At 43.4% G+C, this 27,662-nt stretch overlaps 1 protein-coding gene across 2 annotated transcripts; it reads right to left on the bottom strand.

Annotated features, from left to right (window-relative positions):
- Nucleotides 1–654: 654 nt before the first annotated feature.
- On the bottom strand, nucleotides 655–9,680 carry MED4 (mediator complex subunit 4). 2 transcript variants are annotated; one of them, XM_082305009.1, is made up of 8 exons: nucleotides 9,534–9,680; nucleotides 7,146–7,212; nucleotides 6,630–6,800; nucleotides 6,204–6,261; nucleotides 5,161–5,247; nucleotides 4,315–4,446; nucleotides 1,227–1,444; nucleotides 655–1,081 (listed from the first exon to the last, which is right to left on the bottom strand). In XM_082305009.1, exons 1-7 carry the CDS (start codon nucleotides 9,620–9,622, stop codon nucleotides 1,272–1,274), a joined length of 777 nt encoding a protein of 258 aa, XP_082161135.1. In that variant the 5' UTR covers nucleotides 9,623–9,680; the 3' UTR covers nucleotides 655–1,081; nucleotides 1,227–1,271. The 2 variants fall into 2 exon arrangements, with proteins under 2 accessions (XP_082161135.1, XP_082161134.1); XM_082305008.1 differs by having other exon boundaries at nucleotides 655–1,444.
- Nucleotides 9,681–27,662: the final 17,982 nt, after the last annotated feature.

Below are 27,662 nucleotides of genomic sequence, written 5' to 3'. Positions count from 1 at the left end.
TACAAAATGGAAAATTGGAGAGAATTGTGATCTGTGCTTCAGGAAGCCTCGTTGCAGGGCAGAAACCTGTAACTGCCGTGAGCAACAGTTCACATAAGTAACCCTCTGATCAAATCAGAAAACTAAAGAGAAAAGTAGCTGTCATAAAATGACTCCTTAAGCAAGAGAACAAGGAAAAGAAAGCCAAGGGAAGTGCCTTTGGAAAGATGAAAGAACACTGTAGCTGAGGCAGGAGATGCAACTGCTGAAGTAAACAAATTAGCAGGTTCAAAGAACTGAAAAAAATTATAGATGACAAGAATAAAGAATCTGTGAGCACTTTGAACTGAAAGGAGCTGAACCTGCAGCATGCCCCAAAGCGTGTCACCTCCAGGGTCCCAGGATGCTTAACCAAAGCACTGGTGAAGTCTTGCAAATGGGCACTACATCACTGCCTCAGTCTGCCCAGTTCTGCGTGCACCTGATAAAGCTCAGAAAAGGACAGACTTTCAGCTCCTGACTGCTCAGCTGCTTCTAGTACTGACTTGACATCTTGCAAAGGGGAAAATGAAGCACAAACTTCTGAAACTGAATCAGAATTTAACCACAATACCGCAATAAAATGTGCTGAGTATTGAAGTTACACAAGACTTAAGTTTGCAAAATGAAACAAAGTTACATCAAAGCTGCGTTTATTTATGACAAATCATTCATTATATATTACAATAATTACAAACTTTTTTTTTTTTTACACCTTATTGCCATATTTTTGTTCTCGGCACACACAAGATGATCAAGAACATGGATTTAGGCAGTAACAAAAGAAGATACTAAAATTAGAAATTTCATGCCCCATTTCTGTGCCATAGAAAAGGCTATCATCAAAAGGGTAAAGTTACTAACAAACATACAAGGGGATTCCCCTTACACCTTTTTTCCCAGGAACTTTTGTCATCTAATGTATAGTAAATATATATATACAGGCATGTCTCTTGCAAACATACACATTCACACATTTACATAATCACTGGAAATTTGACATCTCTCCTCCAGCAGAAAGCTCCCAGTCATTTTACTTGAACATGTAATGCAAAAAAAAATTCTGTAATGGAAAAAAAAAAAAAAAAAAGGTCCATGGTTTTAAATTAGTCACCCTATTTCTGAGCCAGCTGTTATCTTCTCCCTACACAGGGATGCCAGCGTAACAAAAGGGTATTGCAGTTTGTGATGAACAGCATCCAACCTACCTTCACCACAGGAAAGGTCTACTAAGGATACTGTCCCTCTTGTACCTAGTCTGAGTCACTACTGCTGCTTGAGGAGTCTGTTGACATAACTTCTACATCATCTTCATTCTCTTTATTGTGTCCTGGAGGCTCCAACATGAAGTCATTACTATGATTAGGAGGTAGCATGTTCATTGACATATCACTTGACTGCCAAGGATACTGAGGAGCAAGCACATCTGGAAAAAAGGGGTATAATCCAACTATCAGCTTTGTACATCAACAAATTCAACAAGACAGCTCAAACAGAACTCCAAAATGAAAACAAATCTTAAAATCCTTCCTGGACAGATTAAACTCTCCAGTAACAGCTGGAAAATATATCATGATGGAGCCATTCTATCACTGTAAAAGCCTGCTCTGAAGAGAGGCCCATTTATGTAGTGGCTCTTGATCTCTCATCACTCCACTTCAAAACAGTATATATTCATACAGAGCTTTTCATCTTCAAAGCACAGTTTGAACTGACTTAACATTCACAACCATTGGCAGTAATGAAAATGGTCACCCTCTGTCTGTGTGCAAAAATAGAAGAAAACATTAGATCAAAAACCAAATACTTAAGGTAGACCACAGAAATTCCGAGTAAAAGGTTTTGGCTGAAACACCTTGGTTATCGTTTCTCCAACAGCAAATATGGTGCATCAAGTGCAAAGGAGAAGAGTGTCCTACTACAAAACCAGGGCCACAGGGATACCTGGGAGGTGGGAATGCCCCACTGTGCCCCAGCCAGGCCAGCCTCAGTTGCATCTGACTTCCCTTAGCTCTCGCTCTTTCTTCTCTTCTCCTCCCACTTCCAAAGCCATCCCATACTGTACTCCCTACCGACGTACCCTCCCCCACAACACTTCCTAGGCTCTCCCTTCCTTGCCACCAGAATGGCTCCCATTTCAAAGATGCAGTACACATCTACATGCCATTTCTGCTCCCTTCCTTTTAATTCTCCCTGCTTCCTTTACACTCCCTACTGCAGTGCTTCAGTTCTCCTCCACTTATTAAGCAGGCACTGTAGCTAAGTCTATCCCACAGAAGAAACCAGCTGTCTCCCACTTACAGCAAGAATTAAAAATAATTAGGCAGTCAGAAGGGAACAAAAGCCCACCCACGTGGGACTCTGAGTACAGAAAAAGAGGGCACTGTCTAAGCAGGGGGTCATATACAGTAGACTTATTCTCACCCAGGTGCTGCCTAACTCAGAAGCACACAGACTCCACACACATTGTAGCTTCTGATCTTCAAGTCTGCAGACACTGAGATTCCACATATGAACTACAGCCACAGTCCCCTAATAGCAGATGCGTTACCTCGCTGTACGAATCGGACCCACCAGCGGATGCGAGGACATAATGCAGCCTTTATGCCAGTCCTGTGCCTGCTTTAGGAAGACCAGCGATACTACCAGGTAGTCTCATCCCAGCTGTGGTGAAGTTAACCAACTTTATTTGAACCAGCTGAGAATGTAAGCGAGTGTTTTGCATCCTGTGGCTGTGCTTCGATGCTGGAACCAGTCCAATATGAAACCAGGTTGAGTATGTGTGCTAAGCAGCCTCAAAGTTTTCAGGCTACCAAGCAGCCCAGTGGCTGGCTTGCAGACTCAGAAAGGACTCAGTAACCGAACATCTCTCTGCAGAAGTCTCTAGAAGGACTAGATCCCATAGTTAGCACTCTCATCGACATGCCTCCACACACCAACAGATTCAGGATCCCTACACAAAAGGCTGGGGCAGGCTCTACTTTCTTTTAAATGGAGTTCTGATGTTTCCCTCTTACCTGACAGTCCATTAATTAGAGCATTTCCCTGACAGAGGAGACTCAGATTCAATTAACAACTTTGAGGAGTTTAAACCCCACATTTTCCAGCTTCTCAGGGAAAAGTCCTAAAGTGTGGGCTTTCAGTTCTTACAGAAATAGCACCCAAAAGTAAAAGGAGCAAGTCTGCATCCCCTAAGGCAGAGGAGCCAGCCAGCATGGGCTCTACTGAAACACCACCATGAGGAAGACACAACCTTAACATCTCCTCTGACCATATTTCAAAAGAACAGAAAAGACACATGGGCCCATCCTCAGCACTTCCCTGGTGGGTTGCTACGGACAGATGTCAGAGCCCCACTCCTATTCAGCTCACTGACCCATTTGATCCAAGAAAGAGAGATGATGCAGAACTTTAAGTCACTTCCTAAGAGGCGACAAGAGGATTAGGCAGATGACTGGAAACACAAAATCCAATTTTACTATTTGTCCAATGGAATCGCGATACAGGTTTTTTTAATTTATTCAGTACAATTTTTGAAAACAAGGTTTCTGTAACACCTGCAAGTGGCTTAACAGACAGGTAAGAACTGTTACAGATCTCCTATGAATCCAAACTAAGAATTTTTCCACAATTTAGTCTAACCATGGTAGAGTAATGCTGCACAGGTACAGAACCATTGAATTCTTGATTCAGTTACTGTAACTTACTGCTAAATTCTATTTTAGCATGAATGAATGAATCCCACTAGAGTCAGTGGAAGTGCCCATTTCACTAAGCAATTAAGGGATTAAAGCTTGATTCCTACACTCGAGGTACTACCTCACCAGCTGTCCTTTGCAATGCCTTTTCAATCCAGAACTTCTAAGCAAACAGTCTTGCTATATAGAGCGTAGACTTAAAGGAAGGTAGGGGATGACAATAGCCCCCTTTTCTTCTGAATACAGCTTTCACAATTCCATACTTTGTCATCACTGCTACGAAAAGTTTGCTTTGAAAATGTTTCTTTTTAATATGATTTGATATCACTTAATGTACAACAATTTAAAATAAGTGAATTGAACGGTGAGTTTTGTTTATATTGACTTAGTTGTAATGCCTGCAGTATGATTTAGCATGAAATAAAATTATGCAATTTCTAATTGTTTACTTTATTTACTAGATCTTCACTGGTACGGAACAAGGTTAGCCATAATTTTCATTATTTTAACTCTGATTTGCCTTTGCTAAGGGAAACGTATAATTGCTATGACTGTACAAAGAATAAAGAAAAGCAAACCAGAACTGAGTTTCTCTTACCTGGCAGTCTGCCTGCTGCAAGTGCATCCCCTGGTAAGTGTCCATTAACTCCATTGGTGGATGGGTTGTTCATCTGACCCAAGAGACCACTCCTCATTTCCAGATCTGTAGGATATGGCCTACGTGGGTCTCCTTTAAAAAAAAAAAAAAAAAAAAAAAAAAGAAATGTTTTTAAATATTTCATGATTGTCTTGCAGACATTAACTTTTTCTTCAGTGCCTAGTTTCTTGACCAAAAAAACCCATACTGTGATTGTTTGGATCAGCAACGAGCATCACACTTGTTTTGTTAAAATCCAAGTCTGTGCCTTTCACTTAGACTTTCTTTGTTCATTCACACTTGGCAGAAAAAGCACATTTAAAACAAACAAACCCATGTTTAGAAGGTATCTTTGCTCTCCCTGCTCCTTCACAGCTAAAGAGCAAGGACGGGAATTGGAAAAAACACATTCTCATTTTGGACAAGGAGGATAGTTCCCAAAATTGAAACCTGACATAATGAAAACCCTGCTTCTGACTCCACTGATTACTAATATCCTCTGTAAAGAGTATTATAAGGGGCAGGAGGGAACACAACCAAGCACATGGAAAAGTATTTAACATACTTGGTTCCAACTTATAAAAAAGCAAACAAAGGAGAGCAGAAGAGGCCAGTCAGTAATGGAGGCATGCAGTTTCATAGCCTTTTGAAGATGCACGTAAAGTCTACAGGACTTTAGATGTAACGGCTGAAAACAACGTTACTCTAATAAACTGCAGTGTTTTTTACTGTATAAAAGCATTGTAAGACCAGACACTGACCATGCTTTATTATAAAAAAATCTATTGTAATAAACATGATAGTTACCTGGTACCCATGTCAGAGGGGCACAAACAGCATTGCTAGCACTGATCCTATGGGCATATTTAATTATTTCTTCAGAGGAAATGGCACCTGGAAAAAGGGAAGGAAAGTTACTATATTCTCAAGAGATTGCATCATTCAATTATTCCAGAATATTGGACACTAATATCGAAAAGATTGGGAATGTCATTTTGTCAAACATTAAGAGCATGCTTCAAATGCAATGACTGCTTAGAGGATTCTTAGATTATGCAAGGACAAGCTTCGCAGTGAACTGATTTTACAGCCATGAGTTCAGTACCCCTTCAATGTCAACAGTTCTTCAACCTTGTGAAAAAAAACCACAAACCAATCTCTTAATCACTGTACTTGACAAGCATAATTTATAAGACTTCAGCACCTGCTTTATTATGTAGTAAAGAATTTTTGTTTGTTTGTTTAGTAATCATAGAGCACACATGTAGCAGCCCTTCTAAGTATGTGCCTCTATTACAGTAATAGAAACTTTTTGGAATTCCTTGATTCTATAGATGAAAGAGGTGTAACAAAATGATAAAAGACACTGTAAAAAAACACATCAAGAACATGCTTCCCACAAAAAAAAAAAAAAATCAGTTTAGCTTGGTAAGTGCCACAGAGCTGCAGGAATTGCTACGAATACAAAACAGTATCACCAGCTAGTCAGTCTTTCAAATACAACACACATGCACACAAACATTCTCTCCCCTTTGCTCAGCAGACCTACTGAGGCAATTTGGTGAGACACTTAGGTAATCAGATATAGTATTATCAGTCCAAGAAGAGTGTTGAAACACTTGAATTTAAGTTCAATATTAAGATATGTTTGCCACAAAAAGTAATTCATTCCTGCCTTTATTCTGAGGAAATGATTACAGGTTCATAATGAAATGGAAATTTGTTTACACACAAAGCATCCAAAATCTGTGACAGTAGAATTAAAAAAAATAAAATAACCGTAACTTGAGCTCACTAGCAACTTTCTTTAAAACTGCATTTATGTAGCATGTACAATCACGGATACTCACCTTTTCTTGCCTTTTCAATTGATTTCAGCTTTTCCTTTGCTTGATAAACAGCTGTTGCCTAGTTGTAAAAAAACAACAAACTAAACCAAACCTTCAATGCATCTTTAATTTGTAAACTTCTACATAAAGTCGGCTCTGTGAATAAACCCTTGCATTTAATTGCATTTTAAAAGAGAAACTATTCAGTGAACATTTTCAAAATATACAGAAGTAGGATTGGAAGAAAATTAGCATTATAAAACAAAATTGAATACCATGATAACTAAACAGTATTTGACTACTGAAAAAAAAAAACAAACCCCAAACCATTAAGCTCTTATGAAGTTTTAAATACTTAAAATCTTCTCAAACTAACACACCACTTTCTCCAGAACCACCTTTTTCACAAGGAGATGCTCAAAAGCAAACACATCATTATGAACTTACCAGTATGTGCTCTGCTTCTTTTAGTTGTTTCTGCAGCTGCTGAATATCATTATCCCTCTTTTCTACTACCTTTTCCAAAAGCTGCATTTCATGATGGATTTTCCCCTGATCAACTGCCAACTTCATTAGCTCTTGAAACTCTCCATCTCTCTGAATCAGCAGTTCCAGGATCTATTGAACAAGAGTTTTGTAGAACTTTTAATTTAGCTAGAGTAACAACAATCGTGCTGCAAAGAAGAGCAACTGAGATCCATAAGAGCATTTCTGTTTGCATGAAAAATGAAACAAAATTTCTTCCTCTGTTTGCAGAAACAGCCTATGAAGCATGCAACAAATGAACAAACAAACACCAACATGAGGACCAAGACTGCCTCTGTAGTGGGGCCAAAACCTCATCATCGCCATTAGCCTGAGTATAGGCAAGGACAAAGGGAGAAAGAAAGGAAAAAAAAGGAAAACATTAGAAGTAAAGCATTGTGCTTACCCAAAGAAATACAGTTTAGAAAGTCAGCTTACCTGGCTCTCCTCTCCTGGCTGTGGAAGCTTCTGGTTTCTTGAAATTGCCAAAATCTCAATTAATTCCCTGAAAGGAAAACTCTGTGTTTGCACAGTTTTCTAGGGCATTATTTGTAAATCACATCAAGTCAACCCAAAATTGTCAGAGTACTGATATCATTACAAAGGTATTCATGGAATTGAGTATTTTATAGTTTTACAGTACAGTGTTGGCAGGGATTTCTCAACTAAGAGTAATTCTGTCAATTGTCTCAAGATCTGAGCACATTTTCTTCTTTGTTCTTTGAGCTCATGAAGTGCTCGTGTATTTGTGCTCATGAAATGCGCTAAGTTCCTGCTGAACTACATAAGACGTACACATAAGCTGGGAGAAGAAACAAGACAATGAAATGCATTCACATCCTACTTCTACCGCCTTTGTTTGTTGCAAGAGGGCATTAAAGTTCTCTTCACTACTTTACTTCTCTGCTTTCCCTATGTTTTTTCCCCAAGAAAGCAAGTTTCACACTTGGGTTTAGAGCAATTAAGTCTACACTTTCAAACACCTAAATAGTTTGTTGTGAAACTACTTTTATAACAAGTGTTTCCACAATGGTATATCAGTTGCGTATCAAACACACGCAAATGCCAAAAAAATAATAATATTCTAGTGCTAGGTTAGAAGTGCTTCTCAAACAAACCTCTTGATCATGCTTCCAGGTACCCATTGACTTTGCCACCATTCTAAAAAGCCATCAAGAGGGGACTTGCTAAACAAGACCACAATGCAAAAAGGCATTTTCTGTAAATTCAGCAAACTTATTGGCTTCTAAGGCTACGGATGGCAGTTCAACACTATGCATGAGTAACTGTCTATCTGAAGACACTGCCCTTGGAACAGTACTGGTTCTTTGCTTGGTCCAGTGCAAGCAGCTCAAGTGGGATGTACGACTAATACAGCAGTGGGACCAGAACACTAAAACGAAAACAGGTACTTTCCAAAATGCCTGAAAAAGCCCCTCACCAGTAAAGCTCTAACCAGTATCTTGGTCTATGTCTCTTGGTCACTCCTGAACACTAAAATAATTTAAAACAGAGAATAAATAAACTCGTCATTATCACTAAAGCTTTATTATACCTGACCAACACTGAGCAAACAAAACCTGTTGTAAGTAGGTCAACTACCACCATCAACACTGATGTAATGGACGGTTGTAATTCTGTCCTGTGTTAGCCAGATAATGCACAGATGCAAACTCAAAACTATGCAAGGGCTACAGATTAGACATGTTGCTTAATTTTTGCCCCTACCACCAAACCATGACTGTGAAAGGCCTAGCTCCGCAGTGCTGCAACACTTTGCTGATGAAAAGGAAGATTTGCTAAATGCTGCTGAGGGTTGCTCCGGATTCATTATGGCAGAATATTACTCCCAAGAGTTAAAAAAAAAAAAAAAGTTTAGATAAAAAGCAAGTTGTCTTTTTTTCTTCCAAAAATACATGTCCTCCAGCAACCCATATGTCACAATAAAATCTAAAACTGAAAACAAAACCGAACCAGAAACAAGAGCAATGACCAATATATTTCCCTTGTCCTACCAGTGGTAATCATACAGAGTGAGCCAGCCACATAGATAATATGGGTTACTCCCTCTGAAAAAAGTTTTCCTAAGCTCCTGTTCTCCTCGAGAGGAGGAAAATAACCAGGAACCAGTCTAACTGCGCTGCCAGCTGTGCCTCCACAACATGGTGGACAACTTGGAGGAGGGTTATCAGCCCAGCCTCAACAGCGTGGGACTAAGTATCTGAGCATTTCCATCACTCCAAAGACAAGCTCTGCAGCCTACTCTGAGCGAGTTTAACACTAACAGAGGCAATGACCAGAACGGCTTAAGTCATGCAACGCCATCTACAAATTTCTGACTTAAACAGAATTTTTAGTGTTTAATAAAAAGCCTAAAATCGGGGGGTGTGTGCATGTCACAGGAAATGCAGGTGTCAGCCCAGAAAGAAAGGCAAGCGGAAGAATAAGGAAGCTCTCCTCCTCCTCGGGAAATAGGAAATAAAGCCCCGCCGATGCGTCCCCGCTGGGGTGAGCGCTGCGGAGCGGAGGGCCGGGCCGGGCCAAGCCCCCGGCGCAGCACCAACCCCTCTCCCGCCGGAGCCGGCCTGGGGTCGGCGGGGGAGCAGGGACACGCGTGTAGCCGGGCCGGGCCGGGCCCTCCTCCCGCCCCGCAGCCCAGCGAGGGGTCGGGCCAGGCCGATCCCCTCCCAGCCCAATCCCAGGGGCACCCGCTCCCTTCGCCGCCCCCGTCGGAGGCTCCGCGCACTTACAGCGCCGAGCACCCTTTCCCCACCCCCGGCGCCCCGCCATCCAGGCACCGGGCGCGGGGGGGCCAGAGCGCGGTACCTGGCCAAGAGCTCGAGATCCTCCAGCGCCGCCAGGAGCCGGTCCCGGGTGCTGCTCCGCTCCCCACCTCCCCCGGTCGCCGCCGCCATCACGATCCCGGGCGCGGACCCGAGCGAGAACCGCCTCCCGCCGGCGGCGGCGGCGCCAGGCCCGCGCGCGCGGCCGGCCGGCAGCGCCCCCCGCCCCGCCGGCGGCGGACGTGCGAGCTGCAGCCGCCCGGCGGCGGGCGCATGCGCAGCGCGGCCCGGACGGGCGGGAGGGCGGTTCCTCCCCCGCCCCCCCCGCGCGGCGCGAGCCGGGGGCGGGAAGGGGCTGAGGGGTAACGGCCGCCGTGAGGCGCGGCGGGGCCGGGCAGGGCCGGGGAAGGCAGGGCTGGGCGGCCGGGGAAGGGGAGCGGTGCTCGTCGCGGAGAGCCGTGGGTGTGAGGGGAAAGGGGGTCACATCTGCCTCGGCAAGGCCAGATGCGTGTTTGTAAACGCCCTCTCCTGGAGCTGGGTCCTTACACAAGGATCTGCGCTTGTTGCTCTTTTGAATGCGTTTCCAGTCCGCGGGTTTCCATAGAAGAGCCTCCAAATGAGATTCAGATGTACGCTAAAGGCACAGAAAACAAGCTGCAGAGAAAGGGCTTGCGACTGAATTACGTCTTAACTTTTTTAATTCAATGTCTGAGGGCCCTGATGTCCAAAAATCCTATAGGTGCTTTTTATCAGGTGGAGGAAGAAGTGTTGCTTTACTAATGGCTGAAGAAAGTTCAGTGGCCGATACCGAAAATGAGAGAAAAACCCGAGCTTTAAATCAGACAGAGCCAAGAGCTCCTTTTACCTGGGCTGGCTGTCCCGTAAGTGACAGGACCTAGCAGTGACCTGCCTGGCCTGCCAATGCAGACCTGGCTCTCTGTGGAGGCTAAAGGCAGCTTTGCCTCCGTTGCAGAGGTCTGCACACGACGATCAGGGCAGGTAACAGATGCAAATCGTGCCCCTGATCCTGCCGGCAGTCGAGCTGTAATTAAAAAATAGTTTGGTTTGTTGTTTTTTTTTTAAATGTTGCTGTATATGGGCTGGTGCTGTAAACAGGCCTCCAGCTCTGGGTGGGGTAACAGTGAAGCCAGTGGAATTTTTTATATTCATTAAACTCTCCGTAACGTGAAGAGACTGAGGGAGAAGCCGGGGTGGAGGGCAGATGAGGGAGCGCGGAGTGAAAGCTAATCTGGGGCCAGGGTTTATAACCAGGGCAAGCCCCTCCACGGGAGAGCAGGCAGTCACCAGACCCCGCATCCTTCTGCTCTCAGCAGGCAGCTGCAAAACCTGCCTGCAAACAGCCACTCTCTTCTCTCCTGATTAGAGAAAGCATTAGATAGCATCCCTGACTCTTCTGGTATTTACTCTGATTATCTTTTTACCTTCTGCAATAAGTATGTCCCTGAGAAATTTACACTTATTAAAAATAAAAAAAAGGCAAGAAACTCATTAGTCAGCGATTCTTTGAATTGTGTTTTAAATAAGCAATTCAGCATTATGAGATTTGTGATAAAGCAATGAGATTTGGCAACCCTGAGAAGATAACTCTGCCAACAGGAGTTATTTAACATTCATTTACAATATAAAACAACCCTCAGCGTTCTGACTGTAGGTAGTTTGGGGATTCTCTTTAAACTACATAGCAGATAAAATCTCATCAAATAGTTCTGCCCTTTAAATAACTTTTGCTTGCTTTTTTTTTCCCCCCAGTATTTCCCTGATTTTGTTCAGGGAAAGATGTAATCAGTGATGCTGTCTAGTTGTGCATCCAGTTCACTGATCTGTTAGAGTGTCTGATGGGCGCATAAACAGAAAGAAATAGCAACTTTGAAAACAAAGCAATCCTTCCGCTAAATCATTTTCTTCCTCATATTCATTTTGCCATCTGAATTATTTAGACCTGATGTACTTCTGATATATTTCAGGGCCGTGATACCAGTTTCACTAGAGCTAAAAGCTTGGGGCGTTAAGAGGACACCCAGACTTGACAGGCTGAGTGAGTATCGGCTGCAGGAGGTCCCTGTCGGCTGATCTTTCCCTCTCCTTGTGTCCAGGAGCCTGTTCCCCCTCGTCCTTTTGACAGCACCCAACCAGGCCAACACCACCAGTCTTCCACTGGAGCAGCCAGCCTTCTCTCCCCACTTCTCAAACTGCTGCCCCTCTTCCAGGCGACGCGGACATCTGCCTGCTTTCTGCTGCCCGGTCCTAACCCTCTCCTTGCCCTGGGGGTGCAGCAGTGGCTGGGAAGCGCAGGTTCATTGGCAGAGACTTGGGCTCCTGCCTCTGCGTGGGAGGACAGGGTGAGACCAGCGGCATCGGGGAATGCCTGCCTGTGCCAAGACACAGAAAGTCATTCAGGCTGTGTCAGAGGGGTCTTCTCCTTCAGGACAAAGGGAAAGGCTGGGTGAAACGGGCTTGCGCCCCAAACTTGCCCTGTGGGCCCAGTGCTTTAAGACTGAGTGGATAATTTGCTGAATAGACTTCTGAAACGCTTGCCTGGACAAAACAACAGAGCCTCTGTTTCCCCTGTGTTGGTTCCTCCGTTTCCTCAGTTCTTCAGTGCTTTTGGCCTTCTTTCCCCTGAGTAAACTTTTTTCATAGTTATGTTGGTTTTGAGCCAGATCTGCTTCTTTAAAGCTCCTGCCCCTCCTGAATAACTAAGCATTGTTCCCGATTTTTTTCAGTAGTCTGAGAACATTTTAGGTTGTGTGGCCATGAACGTATCTTTCCGTCCACAGTGAGACTATTAGACATTTCAGAGCTCTTTCATTTCAGATTGTCTTTTCAATGGCATACGGAATGTATTATTAAGAACCTGTTAGCACAAGCAAAAATGGCTTATTTTACCCTGTTCAGTGGAGTCTTGTTTCTTCCAGAATGGGCCTTTAAGTGATGATCTGCAGAGCAAACTGATTCCTGTAGACAGATCCATGAGCAGCTGAGCTGATCTGAGAGTTCACCAACGCTGAGAAGCTGAGATGTTGCTGACTCCTCATCTCCCAACTGCACATTTTCACCCTGCCTTAGCTCCTCCTTGGTGTTTGCCATATGCTTCCACCAGCCACTTCAACTCAATAACAAGACTGAGGAATATTTAATTTGGGAGGGGGTGTTAATTTTCTTCTGGGTTAGTGAGTGAAACCTAACATCGTATGGAACCATGCCTTCAGAGTATGGTTTTATGTTACAACTAATTTTAGGACAAGAGGAAATGGCCTCAAGCTGCACCAGGGGAAGTTTAGGTTGGATATTAGAAAAAAACTTCTTCACCGAAAGGGCAGTCAGGCACGGGAACAGGCTGCCCAGGGAAGTGGTTGAGTCTCCATGCCTGGAGGTATTTAAAAGACGGGTAGATGTGGTGCTCGAGGACATGGTTTAGTGGTGGACTTGGCAGTGCTAGGTTAACGGTTGGACTCGATGAGCTTAAAGGTCTTTTCCAACCTTAATGATTCTATGATTCTATGGTAATTTAGCATGATTGTGAACTAATGCTGAAAAGTTCAGTCTTCTCCATCTCTCCAGCCACGTATTCCGTCTCGCTCGCCCTTACGTGAGGTCCAGTGACTGTGAGGCTGCAGAATGAATCGGGTGAGCAAATGAGTTCAATGGAAAGCCATCGTTTTTCTGGCGGGTTTGTTTTCTGTCAGATGAGCTCGTTGGAGCAGTTGACTTCAGGGCTGGCCGTTGCTAGGTCACTAGACACAAGGGAGGATGTGGCCAGGGGAGGGAACGAGGGATGCTACTCTTATTCCTAGTGAAGTGAAATTCAGTCCTAGGATTCCTCTGGTGCAAAGCTTTTTCTTCCAACATACTATTGTGATTTCTTAACTCCTGGTGTTACTACCTTACTTTTCATGAACACTTTGGAACTTGGAAGTTGAGCTGTAGAGAACCTCAACCAAGAAGCCCAAAGCAGACACGTGTTTCAGTTTCAGTCTGTATCTTTTCCAGGCTACAGTGCTTTTCAGCTGTCTTCTTATCTATACGTTCCAAACACTACACATCAAGCGTTCGGTTGGTAAGTAAGTGTTCGGTATACCACTCCTTAAAATAGTAATGGAAAATACTGACTACAGAAGATACGTAACTCCTGAAGGCTCTCAGGTGTCTGGCCACGTGTAATAAAACATTGCAAACAGTACAAATAAAAAAGCAGGAGGATAAGCAAGGAGAGCAAGTAGGAAAAAGGACAGAACAAATACTCATTTCCACTTCCCCTAGATAATGTAAAAATAAAATCCTTTCTGTCAAATATCAACTAAAATAGAAATCAAACATCTTGAGCACTGCTTGGAAGGATGCCACAGCTGTACTTTGGCCTGTGGAGATGAGAATAATCATCCCTTATTTGTCAAGCTGTCTTTACACCATTAATATTTTTAAATGCCTCTGATAAATCATCCATTTCTTATTGCTATTTAAAAAGAAGTCTTTATTTCCCTGCTCACTTATGTCGGATAGCCATTTTAGACTGATGAGAAAGGAAAAAAAGGTGGTTTTGCTTAGCCGGTGTAATTCTAGAATAGGTTAAAGATGAGGTAAAAATAGATAACACTATGATCCAAAGCTTGTATTTTTTTTGTGGAAGGAGTGTGAAACACTAGTACATATGGCCAAAACCAGAGTTTGGTACGCCATTCCAGACTGTTCCAGCACAAAATTAGCTCTGCTTTGAGCTATATTAAACCTGAGTTACACTGATTTCTGCTGGTGTAAATTTGGGCACAGAGCCCTCAAGACAGGAAGTCACCCAGGCAGAAAGCAGTCGTAGCTTTCAGGGCTTGTTCGGACCGGTGCTGCCTGTGAACTAGGAGGTGTTGAGTGGGAGAGAGAGAATCAAAACTGGCAAAAAGGGAAAGCTTGTTTGACAGCTTGGCCACTAGAGATGTTCACAATCCTGCCAAGTGTTCCCAGGAATAAAGGAAAATTTGGGGGCAATTAAATATGAGATCTTTTCCCTCACCAAGCTAAAAGTTAACGCTGACTACTTCATGAAATAAAACATCCAATTAGGGATAATGAGACTCCTGGGGTAACCCCCCAACACATATTAATTTTGAGTCTTCATTAAGTTAAACTTGTTTATTTGGAAAAAAATCTTATTTTCCTTGCGGCTCCTTCTGCAACCTCTTTACCAAACACTACTGGGACACCCACACAAGCTTCTATAGAAGCCAGGCTGAAATTTAGAGTTGTTTACTTCCCCTCACAAAAAAATCCAAGGGCAGCGATGACAGCAGCAGTCCCTGCTCTCCCACACGCTGAATTCCAGCTAGGCTGATAGGAGTTGTAATTTACTTAGGATGAATCTCTTCCCACACCTCCCTCATCCTTTTATTGTGCCCCATTGCCTGCTAAAGATAAAGCTGTCATCTCTTCCCGTTTAGACTAGCTCACCTGTCTTTTAACTGGGTGAGTTCATCTTCTGATCTCCAAGATGCTACTCGGATTTTCACCTGCTTCACAGTAACGCGACTTCCAGACAGGTTTTCACGTACCTGCAACTGACGTCAGCTTCTGCCCGCAAGATGCAGAAAGAGCGGAACACCAGCCAGAAATAGAGGTACCTGGCTTAAATTAGCTGTGAGGACTGAGTTCTAGGGTGAAGATGAAAAGGAAGATTTATTTAGAAACCTACAAGAGCAAAAATGAAAAAAGCGGTTTCTCTCCTAGTAGTTGGAGATGGGTAGAGGTAAAACTCCTTGTGAAAGATGAGTCTTGGGAGAAGTGAGGCAAGCTTTTATTAGCAGCTGAGAAAACAGTATGATAAACTATTCCAAAAACAATTACAGAATGACTTGTACTCGGCAGCCAAGTAGGATCTCATGGGAGATTCTGAAATCTGACAAACTACTAACAGTGCTGCTTCCATGTGAAATGAGGGGAGAGTTCACAGCTATTAAGCCTGGGAAAGACTATTAGGATCAGTAGTAGTCTCTCCCGTGTGAAGCAGGCCGTACAATTACATGCATGGATCTCTACTTCGGGACTGTGCCGTTTCCTTGGACAGTAACACACCACGCAGAAAGGAACCCCGCTCTTCATTTAAGTGCTGGCAGGTTTATTATGTCTGTAGGTGAGTTGTTCAGCGGGTAGCGGTAGAGCCAGGTGAGGAGTTATTTCCGTAGTTTTGATCATCCACCAACGTAGATACTGGAAGCACGTTGAACAGTCATCCTTCATTAGTGACTTATGTGGATGCTTTCAGGTGGCCAAGAGAGGCCTGCAGAGAGTCACCTCACCTGCTTCCAAAAGGGAGGAAGCCATTCAGCAGCATTGTCACTGCAGAATCGGAGACCGCATCTCAAATTCACACCAAACCTCTCTCCAGCAGACACATCCTAGCTACGGTTCATCTTTACTCATGTCTCGTCTCCTTTTTAGCTCAAACTGCAACACAGTATTGACACGAGGTCATTAAAAGTCACAAAGTCTTACCATGCCACCTTGTGCTAGACAGGTGGCAGTCCCTGAAAATAATCTGCCAAGAGTTCATACATGATTAAAATAAATGTATCGCTGATATCCAGGGCATTTTGAAACAATCCTGGGTGTTTTGCCTGTTTAATCTAAGCTTCTTGTGCCAGGAATTGTCTCTTGTGCCTTGTAAGGACGCAAAGTCTTGCTCAGATCCAAGCTGCTTGTCAGAATTTCATACGTTGTATATGGCAACGCTAGCACTGGAAAATGCTTCGTTAAGAGCCGCTTTGTAGGCATGCACTTGGGCACATAAAGCATATACGCAAAATGCACTGTGGAATACAGAATATGAAAAGCAACCAGCACAATCTGTTACGTTTTTACAGACCCTGAAAAGTGTCATGACAGGAGAATAATTTACATGTTGTTGTTTCTCCTAACCTCACCAAATCCCTTTCGTAATCCCTCACCTGCCCTGCCCCCACCCCGGTAAGAGATACAGTCATTACAGCAGGAGGGAAGGCGGCCAGGCTGGGATCGCATGTAACTCTTGTCCCCAGGTGCCTCATAAATCACACTTAGATTATCCGGTAATAAAGTTGGCAGCGAAAAGGATGCCGTAGCAGTGAGTTATAGGCATTTGCAGGTAGCGTGGCAAGGAGTTCACCCCAGGGAACCCTCTTACTCAGTCATCTGCTCCTTCCCCCACAGTATCCCTTGTGCTTCTAATTCTCCCTTGTCTCTGATTTTGTTCTGGTTACTCAGGGCCTGAGTCATACACACCTTGAAATAACAGTCACCCTCATTTCCAAATTCAGGCCTCAAAAGCGCATGAACAATTATGGTACTTCAAGAAATTAAGGCCCAATTTTGCCAAGGGTTGACCTTGTGAAGTGCTGAGCATTTTTGCCCTCAGTTCAATAGCATGCCTCTCCCTGTGTTTAGCTTTAAGCTTTGGACTCGTTGCTTGCAATTAAGCACATATTTAAGCTGTTTGGTAGATTGTGGCCTGAGTATACAGTACCTGGCAGATTCCAGTCTTGCAGGAGAGGGTACTCGGGGACACATTTGTGCTAGGGCTGCACAAGTACATTTATTCTAGATGCTGATAACTCTGCCAAGTGCTTCTATATACCCTGCCTTCCAAGCTGTGACATTTTGTCCTGTAAAATACAGTATAGTTCTACTGTTCCTGGAGCATTTCCACAAGCATGGAATTGCATCCAGCATGGTTGCAGGCAGGATGCTTATAGAATTGTGGGCAGTTGTGTGGACTAACTGGGTTGCTTCTGATATGACCACTCCACGGTCAGAGGAGAGTATCCTTCCACATTCACTCAACAGCTCAAACTCCCTACACGACCAGTATAGATTAGATGTTAGCGCTGGAGATGGCACTATGCTGTACTCTCCCTGCCAGCACTGACTATACCTTTCTGTTACATGCGGCTGCACGCAAAACCAAAGAATCTCATGGGGTATGTCTAAGCTGCAGAACCCAGGAGTGCCTCCACGGTAGTCCCAAGCCCAGACACATGTCTCTGGTATGTCAGGGTGAGCCTTGGGTGTGCACCAACCTATCCTTTTGCCTCACCCACTTCTTCACTCCTTCATTTCATGGAAAATAAACTCAGGCCAAAAGACAACCATGACACATTCTTACAGACCCCCAAGCAAGGAACATACTGTCAGGTATTCCAGACCTGCATTCCGCATGTAGCCGCATGCCCTGTGTTGTTTTAGGGACTTAAGGCCTTCTCTTTCTGTTAACTCACACCACCTGTATTGGAATACAGTTTTTAAAATGTATTTGTCATGAAACATAGGTATTTCATAAACAAGCTTGCTTTTGTCTCTGTGAAAAGGCTATCCCATCCCTGTGGGATATCTACTTCTCTCGGGCTATCAGATGCCTTGCAAAAGTGCCCCTTGCTCATTAGGGACCCATGTAAAACTCCGGTCTTGTGAATTCACACGTGCCTTGGGTTCTGTCATCTTCCTAGACAAACAGTGCCTCTCTCACGAAAACACACAATATAAAATATAAAATACACAAGGTGCAGCCTCACAAGAGAGGACCATGCCAGAGTCTGCAGAAATAAAATCCTCAGTCCATAACCCTCCTTCTCACCCGGTTCCTCTTCCTGGCCTGAACACAGGTGCCAAGAAAACAAGAAATGCAGAATTTGAAGGAGGGAATAGCGCTTTTATAAATAATAGCCTAAAGCTACAGAGTTTTGTAAACAAGAGGAGGACTCAATACAGGTTTTTAAGATTATTTATCAAGGAAATAATACAGAAATTCTGTCCTGACATAAGCAGTTAGAAAAAGCTTTCAGACTTTGATAAATTCTGCCTTTAAAACTTAAAAATCTTTAAACCTTAAAACTTTTGCAGAGACTTTAGTTTTGCTTTTTTACATGATTTTAGTGCCTGTTTGTTGCAGTGCTCATGTTTGCTGTTAATGCCATGTGCCTGATTACCTCAAGGCTTGTTTTTATCAAAACAAAATGCTGTGGTGTGTTTCAACATCTGAACATCAGAGGTAGGGTAGCTGGAGAAGCCATGCAATGTCCCTGGTTTCAGGCTGACCTCTGGCAATCCTACCTCCCGGGGGAGTAACAACATCACGTGTTCCCTTCCAAACACCTGACATGCACTAATTTTCCCAAAGTAACAGTATGTAGGAAGGGAATCTAACCCTCAGTCAAGCCCCATTGCCTCTATCTTTTGGAGAGATGACAAACTTCTATTAACAGAAGGAGAACTGAAACAAGTCCTTTCCAATTTGAAGTTTCACACATTTACAGGGATACGCTAGCCAAAGTTTGCTGAAAATAAAACGGAAAGTGATGCGGAAGCTAAAGTAACTTCACGTGCTACATTCAAAGCCAGACTGTTAATGGATTTCTTGAAGTATCAAATTTTAACTGTAAAAAAACTGTCAGAATGTATCACATATGAACACAGAAAGACATTACAGACTGCAGGGAGATGAATATCTGTGATGAGAAAAACAACCCAACTGGCATGTAGAGGAATGCCTGAAGCCTCCTTTGTTATGACTACAGTAAAAATACACATCTATTTTCCTAGAATAACAAAGCGTTCATTCTCTCTCCTGCTTGGAGCTGTTGAGCATTTACAGCGTGCTATTAGCAACTGTACAAATGTCTTGTGTTTTGAAAAATCAAAGGAATTAGTGAGTAAGGAGAATTAATACCTTCCCTATAGCCCTGCCCCTGGATTTGCCTATGCGTTTTGCTTTAAGGAGTCACTGGATAAAAAAATGTAATCGCTGCTGGAATTAAGGACTGGCGGCCAAGACCTCCATCTCTCAGGGGAGCACCTCTATAATTAAGGTACAGAGCTGGCCTTCCTATTATTGCTTGTGCTTTTCCTGGCTTTGTGATTCTTCAGTGCATTTTTGTCCCGTGGTCTCTACTGTGGGAGGGAAGGCTCGTGCAGCTTAGCCTCCTGGCTCTGGCGTAAGAAGCTTCCCTTTGAGAAGAAGGGAGCTGCAGGTTTGAACACCATCCCCGTGAGGAGAACCCCGATCTCTTTTTTTCTTCGGGTGGATACTCAAACTACTACGTATTTCTCCTTGGAGGCCATTTTTTCAGCAAGACACATTTGTTTCCCAGGGCAAGAGCTAGTTACCTAAATCTAGAAGCAAATGAAAGGAAGGAGGGCTCAAAATATGCTCCAGTCTCACACACTCACAAGTCTAAATCTGAGAAGGAAGAATCTCAGCTCTCCTCTGCCTTCTCATTTCCCACTGGCTGGTTTCAACAGATGCTGCTCTCCCTTATTCGGAGGTTTTGTTGCTAGGAAAAGGATGCACCACTGCCTAACTCCCTCTGTGTCCGGAAGGGGAGAGAGATGCCTAAATCAAGCTCATGAATTACAGTCCTTGAGTACCTGCTTAGAGATAAAATACTCAGCCTGAGTCCCTTGTGAATCTTCCCCTTTTGTTCCTAGTGCCTAAGCTTGAAAACATGCCTACATGCATATTAAAAAACTAAAAGGTTGTTAAAAAGGCAAAGTATCTTTCTCTCCTTCGTTTATGCCATCAGCTAAATGTTTGTACCCCTTCCTTTGCGTGACATGGACTTATGCAGTGGTCCGATTCAGCAAACAGATTCCTGAGGAAACAAACCACTTTCTGACAGGTTAGATTCTAGCTACATCAGCTCCCTGAACTTGGTTCGTCTTCTGGTCCCACTGGCACTGATGCCATGCAAGACACAAGGCCAAAACGTGCGGGAAAGGAAGAAACATGTGAGTGAGGAATGAGGGGAATCAGGCAGCAGTAGCCCAAATTTAGAGCAGCTTATGCTGTGTTGGAATCATACTCGGAGGTACGGTTTGGGCTGTTATATGCCCAGTGGGTTGCCATCATCCATACCTCCTGTAAAATAAATCTGTTTGAACTGCATACTGAGTCCCAAAATAGAGTAGATATCACCCACTGTAGGGTTTTGTGATTCAAAAAAAAAAAAAAGACTTGGCAATGAGCAAGGCCCAAGGGTGGGGTTTCATGTGATGCTGAATGCAATTTAACAGCTTGCTGCTGCTGAAAGGGGGCTGCTCATCTTTTTTTCTCCTGCATTTCCTCCCCCACAGGCACATGCCATTAATGCTTGCCTTGCACCAACTCCAGCATTTATCTTGTGCTTAGTTAGTGAGTGGGTCAGTTTGTCTTGCTAACCGCATCAGAAAACAAAGCCAGCAAAAAACTGAGTGGTCTACTGGGCTTAGGAGCTGAGTCAGCTTTCTTGGTCACCTGGCTTGGTGGGATGAGCACCACACCGAGCGATTCCAGGGAAGGGGCAGGAGGCCCAGCTGGGAGCAGGAGGGTGCAGGGGGAGGCGGGAGCAGGATCACAGCCCGTTGGCAACACCGAGCTGCTAGGTTGGCTCAGTTTCCTGCCAAATTGCAGCCCAGCTCTTGGACTTTGCTATCCAAAGCACATTATTAAATGCATACAACTCCTGCGTCAGAGCCCTGCCAAACTTTTACTGCTACACATTATGGGCCAAATGAATTTGCAGATCCTTGTAGATTCAAGAACCGGCTTTGTTCTTGGCTCTTGCTGGCAGCTCAGGCAAGTTGTGGAACAGTGGTGCAATGTGCTTCCCCTCCGGGAAATTCTGCTTGCTAAGGGAGCAATCTAATTACGTGCTTGAAGCTTTTGGAGAATCTGTAACGCCAGCCCCCTGGAGGGGAGCTGCAGTAATCCAGATGCTAGGCAACAATAGTAGGAAATGCTGTGATGAAGCCTGCGTTCAGTAGGGAAGAATGTCACTTAAATGACAAAATACCTACTTGAGGACTTCCTCTCTTTCAGCAGCAGTCTAGCGATTCCTTTGTTAAGAGGAGTTGACATTTTGTTCCCTGTCAGGTCATAGTTTTTTTAGTGGGGCCAGTAGCGATAAGACAAGAGGTAATGGTTTTAAACTAAAAGAGGGAAGATTCAGACTAGATATAAGGAAGAAATTTTTTACAATGAGGGTAGTGAAACACTGGCACAGGTTGCCCAGAGAGGTGGTAGATGCCCCATCCTTGGAAACATTCAAGGCCAGGCTGGATGGGGCTCTGAGCAACCTGATCGAGTTGTAGATGTCCCTGCCAATTGCAGGGGGGTTGGACTAGGTGACCTTTAAAGGTCCCTTCCATCCCAAAGCATTCTATGATTCTATGATAGCTTTTACAGGCAGCTGTCATAATGGGCCCAGCCTCTCTCTGCTGGTATTTATAAGCCATTATATTCACAGATCTGTTTCATAGGTCACGGATTGGGCCCTTCCCCGTTCCCCAAACAAAAGTGATTTCAGTTGGCCAATAGTCAGGCAGAAAGGAGAGCTGTTTTGCCCCTGAGGAGCAGCACGATCCAGTTTGAGTGATTACAATCTACAAAGTCATCCACATTCCTCAGACAGAAAAACAATGAACTCTGTCCATGAACCGAGACACCCAGGCAAGAGGATCCACTCAGAGCAGTTGAGACCTACTGATTTTGCAGAAGCTGTGGTGGAGACATGGGAACCTTTCTTCCCCTCCCACACATAAGCAACATGTGAGCTTTCCAACATCCTTCACACTGAAGTCGATCGGCCTCAGTGAAAATTCCTCTGTGCATTATACACACTGAGTTCCTACCAACAGCATCTTTTGCTGAACTATTGTTGAGTATATAATGGAGCCATAGGAACCCCAGACTCCAGATTATTCCTCACAGAATCATTCAACTGCTGTGTTTTTATGCTGCCAAGATCTGGAAAGAGGATGTGTGCACTTTCTGACAGAATTTGGGCAGTGCATGGGTTTCAGTAACGTGGCCAGGGATTTCTGAAGAGGAGGTGTCCTGAGTTTCTTGGCAGGGGTGAAAGAAGCAGGTCTGAGTCACCGGTGGTGCAGCAGAGCTTCCATATTTTCATTCAGGATGGTGGTTGCATTTTCTGCTTTTCCACACTTACGCCACAGTGTGCATGGTCTTTGCACCCCATTTCAGGATCTAGTTGTGCAAAGGAAGATGATTTGTTGTGGCTCCATTCAGTGCCTGGTGTGGAGCCTACTTTCTGAGAACATGCTTGCCTTAGGCTTGCAGCATGAGTCTTCAGATATGTTTAACATTAACATGTGGTTAACTCGGTTTCTAGCCCAGCTGAACTTTTACAGTTAAGGAAGACATTGTGCACTGAAATCAGACTTTTGTGTTTATTTTTTTTTTTAGCTACTATGGAAATTACAGTGATGCAGTCATGCTCTGAGCATATGTGTGCTCTTGTCTGTCTGTCCTCCCTTTGCAAATAACTCCTGGCCATTTTCAGCCCAGTTTCACTTAAAGCTAGTGGTTTCAAACATGCTGGGTCCCTACATATTTCATGAAAACAGACAGTTGAATGTAGCAAAGGGAAAGCCTACAGCTTTATACGGAAGAAAATATATACCATCAACCCAAGCTATGCTAGGCATCAAAGAATCTACACAGGAGAGCAATATTGTATGTCCCAACCTCATGAAAAGTTTTCATCAGAGGTGGCACCACCAGAGGATCCCACCATCAGTTGAAAATGAGCTGGAAACCAGGTTCTATTTGATGTGTGGTATATGGAAATACTTGATTACTTAGGAGAGTAAAAAATAAACACTAATTTTGTCTCCCACTCTTGGCTGCTCTCTTGCTTTGCTTTCTTTGCTGCAGGCCTGTGATATAGAACTAGATCCTGTGTGACCAGGCAGTGAGGGTTGATAACTATGGATAGAGGGCTTAATTTTAAGAGAATGTTCGTGAAACTTATCCTTTGAACTTGAACAAGGAACATTTTACTTCTCATAGTCTTGTACATCTTTTCCTTAACCCCACATTGTTTAGGTCTTAGCAAGTCACTGCATGTTTGGTATGTCCATCACTGAAACTATAAAATATACTATCCTCATAGGTGAATTAAAAGGCTTTAGTGGAGAAAAACACAATAAAACTGTGCTAACTTTAAAATTCTGGTGGGCTTCTAGCTACTTTCAACAATCCACACATCTCCTATCTTGTGGTGAGGGCCTTACCTTCCCAAAACTGAATGATTCATACTACCAATTTTCTGAAGCAGGACATGGTAAAGTACTAACAGAAATATAATATAAATTTCAGTTGCCAAAAGAAATAAACTAAATGTTTTTATGTGCATTCCTGGTGGCTTTTACTGTCTCTCTTTGTCTCAGCCACAGTATGTCAAACCCTTAAGTATGCAAGTAACTCCACGCGTATAAATAGCCACCAGATCTTCTCAAGTGTTTGGAGGTCTGTGGCTTCTCAGAACAAATACATATGAGTATGCAGAGACTGATGTTGTAATAATTACTAATCCTATTGCAGTTTTACATATATAGTACAATGTACTAGCACTATACCTTCATTATTATGAGTTATTCTGTTGACTTCAGCACATTTATTCCCGTTAGTAGACAAATGCACTGTCATCCCTATACTGGTGAAGTAAACAGTGAACATTCCTTGGAACTGGAAGTTGAGCATCCAAACTATTAAACTGGAGAAGGATCCCTGGCAAGGGGTCCTGTCAGAAGGATCTTCTGACACTTGAGTTAGGGCGTGCAACCCTTCCCCACACAGTTCCTAGATGCTGTGTGGTAGTCAGTCCGGGACCATTCACAACAAGCAATTTGGAAGCAGCCACCCCATTTTGGGAGATAAGAGAGTTTAACAAAATGGGTAGTCACAGTGGGCCCCAGTGGGATCATGAGCACATTTAATTTACTAGCACAGGCATAGCCTTAGTGTCTTGCAATTGCTAACATGGATACAGCTGATGTGAATTTGTGAGGTTTACAGTATGGAGAGAATCTCCTTTAAAGTCTGACTAATTATTTGCTACTCTTGCTTATCCATTTTGTTCTTTTAAAGATGGTTTTAACATCAGTTCCTCCTTCACCTTTGAGGCCCAGCTGCCAGCATTTCCCATTTCCACAGCTCACCCTTAAACTAAGGTAGACTCCTTACTCTCCCCAAAGTAGCAGTGACGTCAGCAAGTATTGCAGAAGCAATGCAGAGCCAGAAAGAAAGGCCTGAACTCATCTTTGGCAGATTTAAAAGCCTGTCATCTCTCAGTGCAAGAACAAGCCTATGTATGAGAGGATTAGCTCAGAATGCATTTTACATTAAAATTCAGACACTGTCATAGGAGAGAGATGCTTTTCTTCCTTTTTTTTTCCCCCAAAGGAAAACATTCCAGTGCATATTTTGATCATTGTTTATTCTGCTTCTGATAGAAGTCTATGGAGGAAGAGTAAAAATAACAAAATGCTGTTTAAAAAGGGCAAAACTTGAGTAACTGAGAAGGCAATACATTGTTTTTCTTAGTCATAGATGCATATTAGTCAACAGTTGTAAACATGTTAAAACCTGCTATTTAGTCCTCAATTACTTTTCATTCCCTTTCCTTATTGATATTTTTTATATTGTCAAGGCATCTAGAGGCCTAGTCCTGACTGAGGACTAGGGTCCTCATTTTGCTCACACAAAGAACTTACTTATGTTTGATGTGTTTATCTTCCTTTCAAATTGCTTGTTCAACTATGGTTATTACTCAAATGATGCAATACTAGGAATATATACTTATAATTACCATGGACAGATGGTCTTGAATCAGTTCACTGTGTTTTGTTTTGTTTTAATAAATTACATGCTTTAATTAACAGAAATCTCAGCCAGACATTTACCTATCAATTTTCCATAGACTTCCTTTGCCCTTTTAATTGTAACAGCAGCCATTTAACATTTAGGTGTGCAGAATATCTATATTACCACAACCTTTTGTTGATCATTTTGAAGCCACCTGCGAATCAAGTGCTTAGAGACAAATGTATTCTCTTAGTGCACTCATCTGATCATGAAAAGACCTGATGTTGTCAGCATTCCTTGCTTTGCTGCAAAGTATTATTCCTGTTTTACAGAGGAGGGCAGTAAGAAACACAGTTTAAGCCCTAATTTTTGAAAGCTTTTATCGGGCAACTTGCACCCTCTGGGTGTGTCTAAAATTGTGGGACCAGAGACTTTTCAGTTAGCAAAATGTACCCTGGCCACGTTGTAATGGGATAAAGTTCTGATGTACAGTTTTTTCTCCTTCTTGCATCCCGGTGTCCACTGGAAGGAAATTCAGGTGTATGGGAAAAGAAGGATCTACAATGTGCTCCCACTGGTCTCCATCTGGACAGACACAGGATGACAACAGGAGTGAGGACAGGGAAAGGAAAGGGCAAAGGAGGGACACACCGTGAAATCCATAGTACCACACACATCGCCTGTTACCAACAATAGTAGAGATGCAGGGTGAAAAACTCCCATTAGCGTTGGGGTCCAGATAAAGGAACTTCCTGGCAAATATGGGACTGGGGCACATTTTTTTGATTCAGGGTTTTGATCTTATTCTAGTATCATTCTTTCCCTTATTTCTGTTTGTTTGCTGCTACAGAACCACTCAATACTATGATATTACATATTCATATTACAGTTGCAAAATAATACTCTGTGCAATTTAAACTCTCCTTTTTAGAAAGCAACTTATGATTGTAAATCTGAGAAACCAACAATTTTCCTTCCTATGATCAGTTCATCTATAATCTTTCTCTACCGCCACGTTTTTCCTGTCCCTGATACCCATGTATAGATCACAGTTTTTTTCAGTTTCTAGTTCTGTTATTACTCTTCATCTATGAGAAGTATTTCAGTTTCCCTGCAGCAGACTGGCTTTTTTTTCTGGGATGTTTCAAGGGGAGCTAATTTACATCAGGAAATTGCTTCAAGGTGATCCATCTGGGACACTCAAAAAGTTTGCATACTCTGTGTGTGCTACATAGACATATTTTGTTATTTCTTTTGTACTTCACACACCACCTCTGGCTCACAAGTATCTCCCCACCATGACCAGTCTTTGCCCTTTTCATAGCAAGCGGGAAATAAACATGTGGTTGCCAATCGTGGCATCTCAAGAAAACTGGGAGGGAAGAGTCCATCCAAGCTTAATCAACAGCTGGAGCCTAAAAGGGGCTCCCCTGGGTCAAGGCTGGTTTCCAGCTCTGAGGGGGGGAAGTGCTAAGGGACAAAAACGGGTCCCCCCTTTGCCTGGAGATATTGCGAAAGAACTGCTCAGATTGTCCTTCCTTCCTGCAAAAGGTTAATTTTTTTCTAAGTAGAAAACCTGTTTATTTTCTGCCATGTCCCAAGTTGGAAATGCAAAATGCTTCATTTACCACGGAGCCACTCAGCATCAAGTCAATGGGTGCCATGCAAGAACTTGAACAGGATTGAATAAAAGCAGTTTCAGAGGGGGATTTACTGACACATCCTACTTTGCTGACTGACACAGTTCAGATTCAGTTACATATGTGCCTGGTCACAAGACAGGCAAAACACTGCCTTTCTACAAAGGTTCATTTCCCTCTCCCCATCCAACCTTAATCTCAGCCAGAGAGGAAAAAAATGGGATTGCTTCAAAGTGGGGAGTAGCGCATACTTGCAGTACGCTGCCAGATTTCCAACCAACCCATGGCATGGCTCTCATTACACAGCAGATGTGGCTTTTCTTCTTTCTCTTCCTTCCTTCTTCCCTCCATCCAACCACTTTTTTTATCAGTTGAACTGATCAGGCCAACACAAAGCTAGTTGAGGTGTCCTTCAAAGAGGCTGCGTACGCACTGAATCTGCCAATGCTGTGGCTCAGTTAGACAGAGATCTCCATGCTTTCTGTCCCCCACATCTTTCTCCCAGGAAGGCTTTCTCCACAAACATCAGTAAGCTTGTCATCTTATACTGCCCCTCAAGTACTTCATTGCATTCCTTCCTCAAAACTATCCTTTCTGAGAAGAGCTGACAACAGTGCTTAGACTGTCATGCAGGTCTGTCATGATGCCTGAGTCGTTGTCCAGTCTGGTTTGTCTGTTCTGGTCTGTTGTCTCCAGTTTTAAGCTTAACTGCTCAGTCCTGAGAGGTAGGGACTTTCTGTCTTGTGTCCGTACAGCACGCAGCACTGTGGTGTCCTGTGTCCATCGCTCCAGGTTTCTAAAAATGCATGCAATCATCTGATTGATCCTAATTGCCATTCTCCATTTCTAATGTTTAATCATATTTTGTGTCATCCTACTCCCCCTGCCTAAATGAGTATGAAATTATACTCAG

Source organism: Platalea leucorodia (assembly GCF_965183815.1).
Source record: "Platalea leucorodia genome assembly, chromosome: 2".
In the NCBI taxonomy this organism is placed as follows: Eukaryota; Metazoa; Chordata; class Aves; order Pelecaniformes; family Threskiornithidae; genus Platalea; species Platalea leucorodia.
Note: the sequence above shows the minus strand (reverse complement) of the source record. Positions and strands in the feature narration are given on the sequence as shown.

What these genes read in the sequence shown, in the direction of transcription:
- MED4 (XM_082305008.1), bottom strand. Translation starts at nt 9,622, where the DNA reads ATGGCGGCGGCGACCGGGGGAGGTGGGGAGCGGAGCAGCACCCGGGAC. An exon ending in AGCCAGGAGAGGAGAGCCAG is followed by an intron (nt 6,801 to 7,145) that starts GTAAGCTGACTT and finishes CTTGTTCAATAG; the next exon opens with ATCCTGGAACTGCTGATTCA. An exon ending in AAGAAGCAGAGCACATACTG is followed by an intron (nt 6,262 to 6,629) that starts GTAAGTTCATAA and finishes TTTTACAACTAG; the next exon opens with GCAACAGCTGTTTATCAAGC.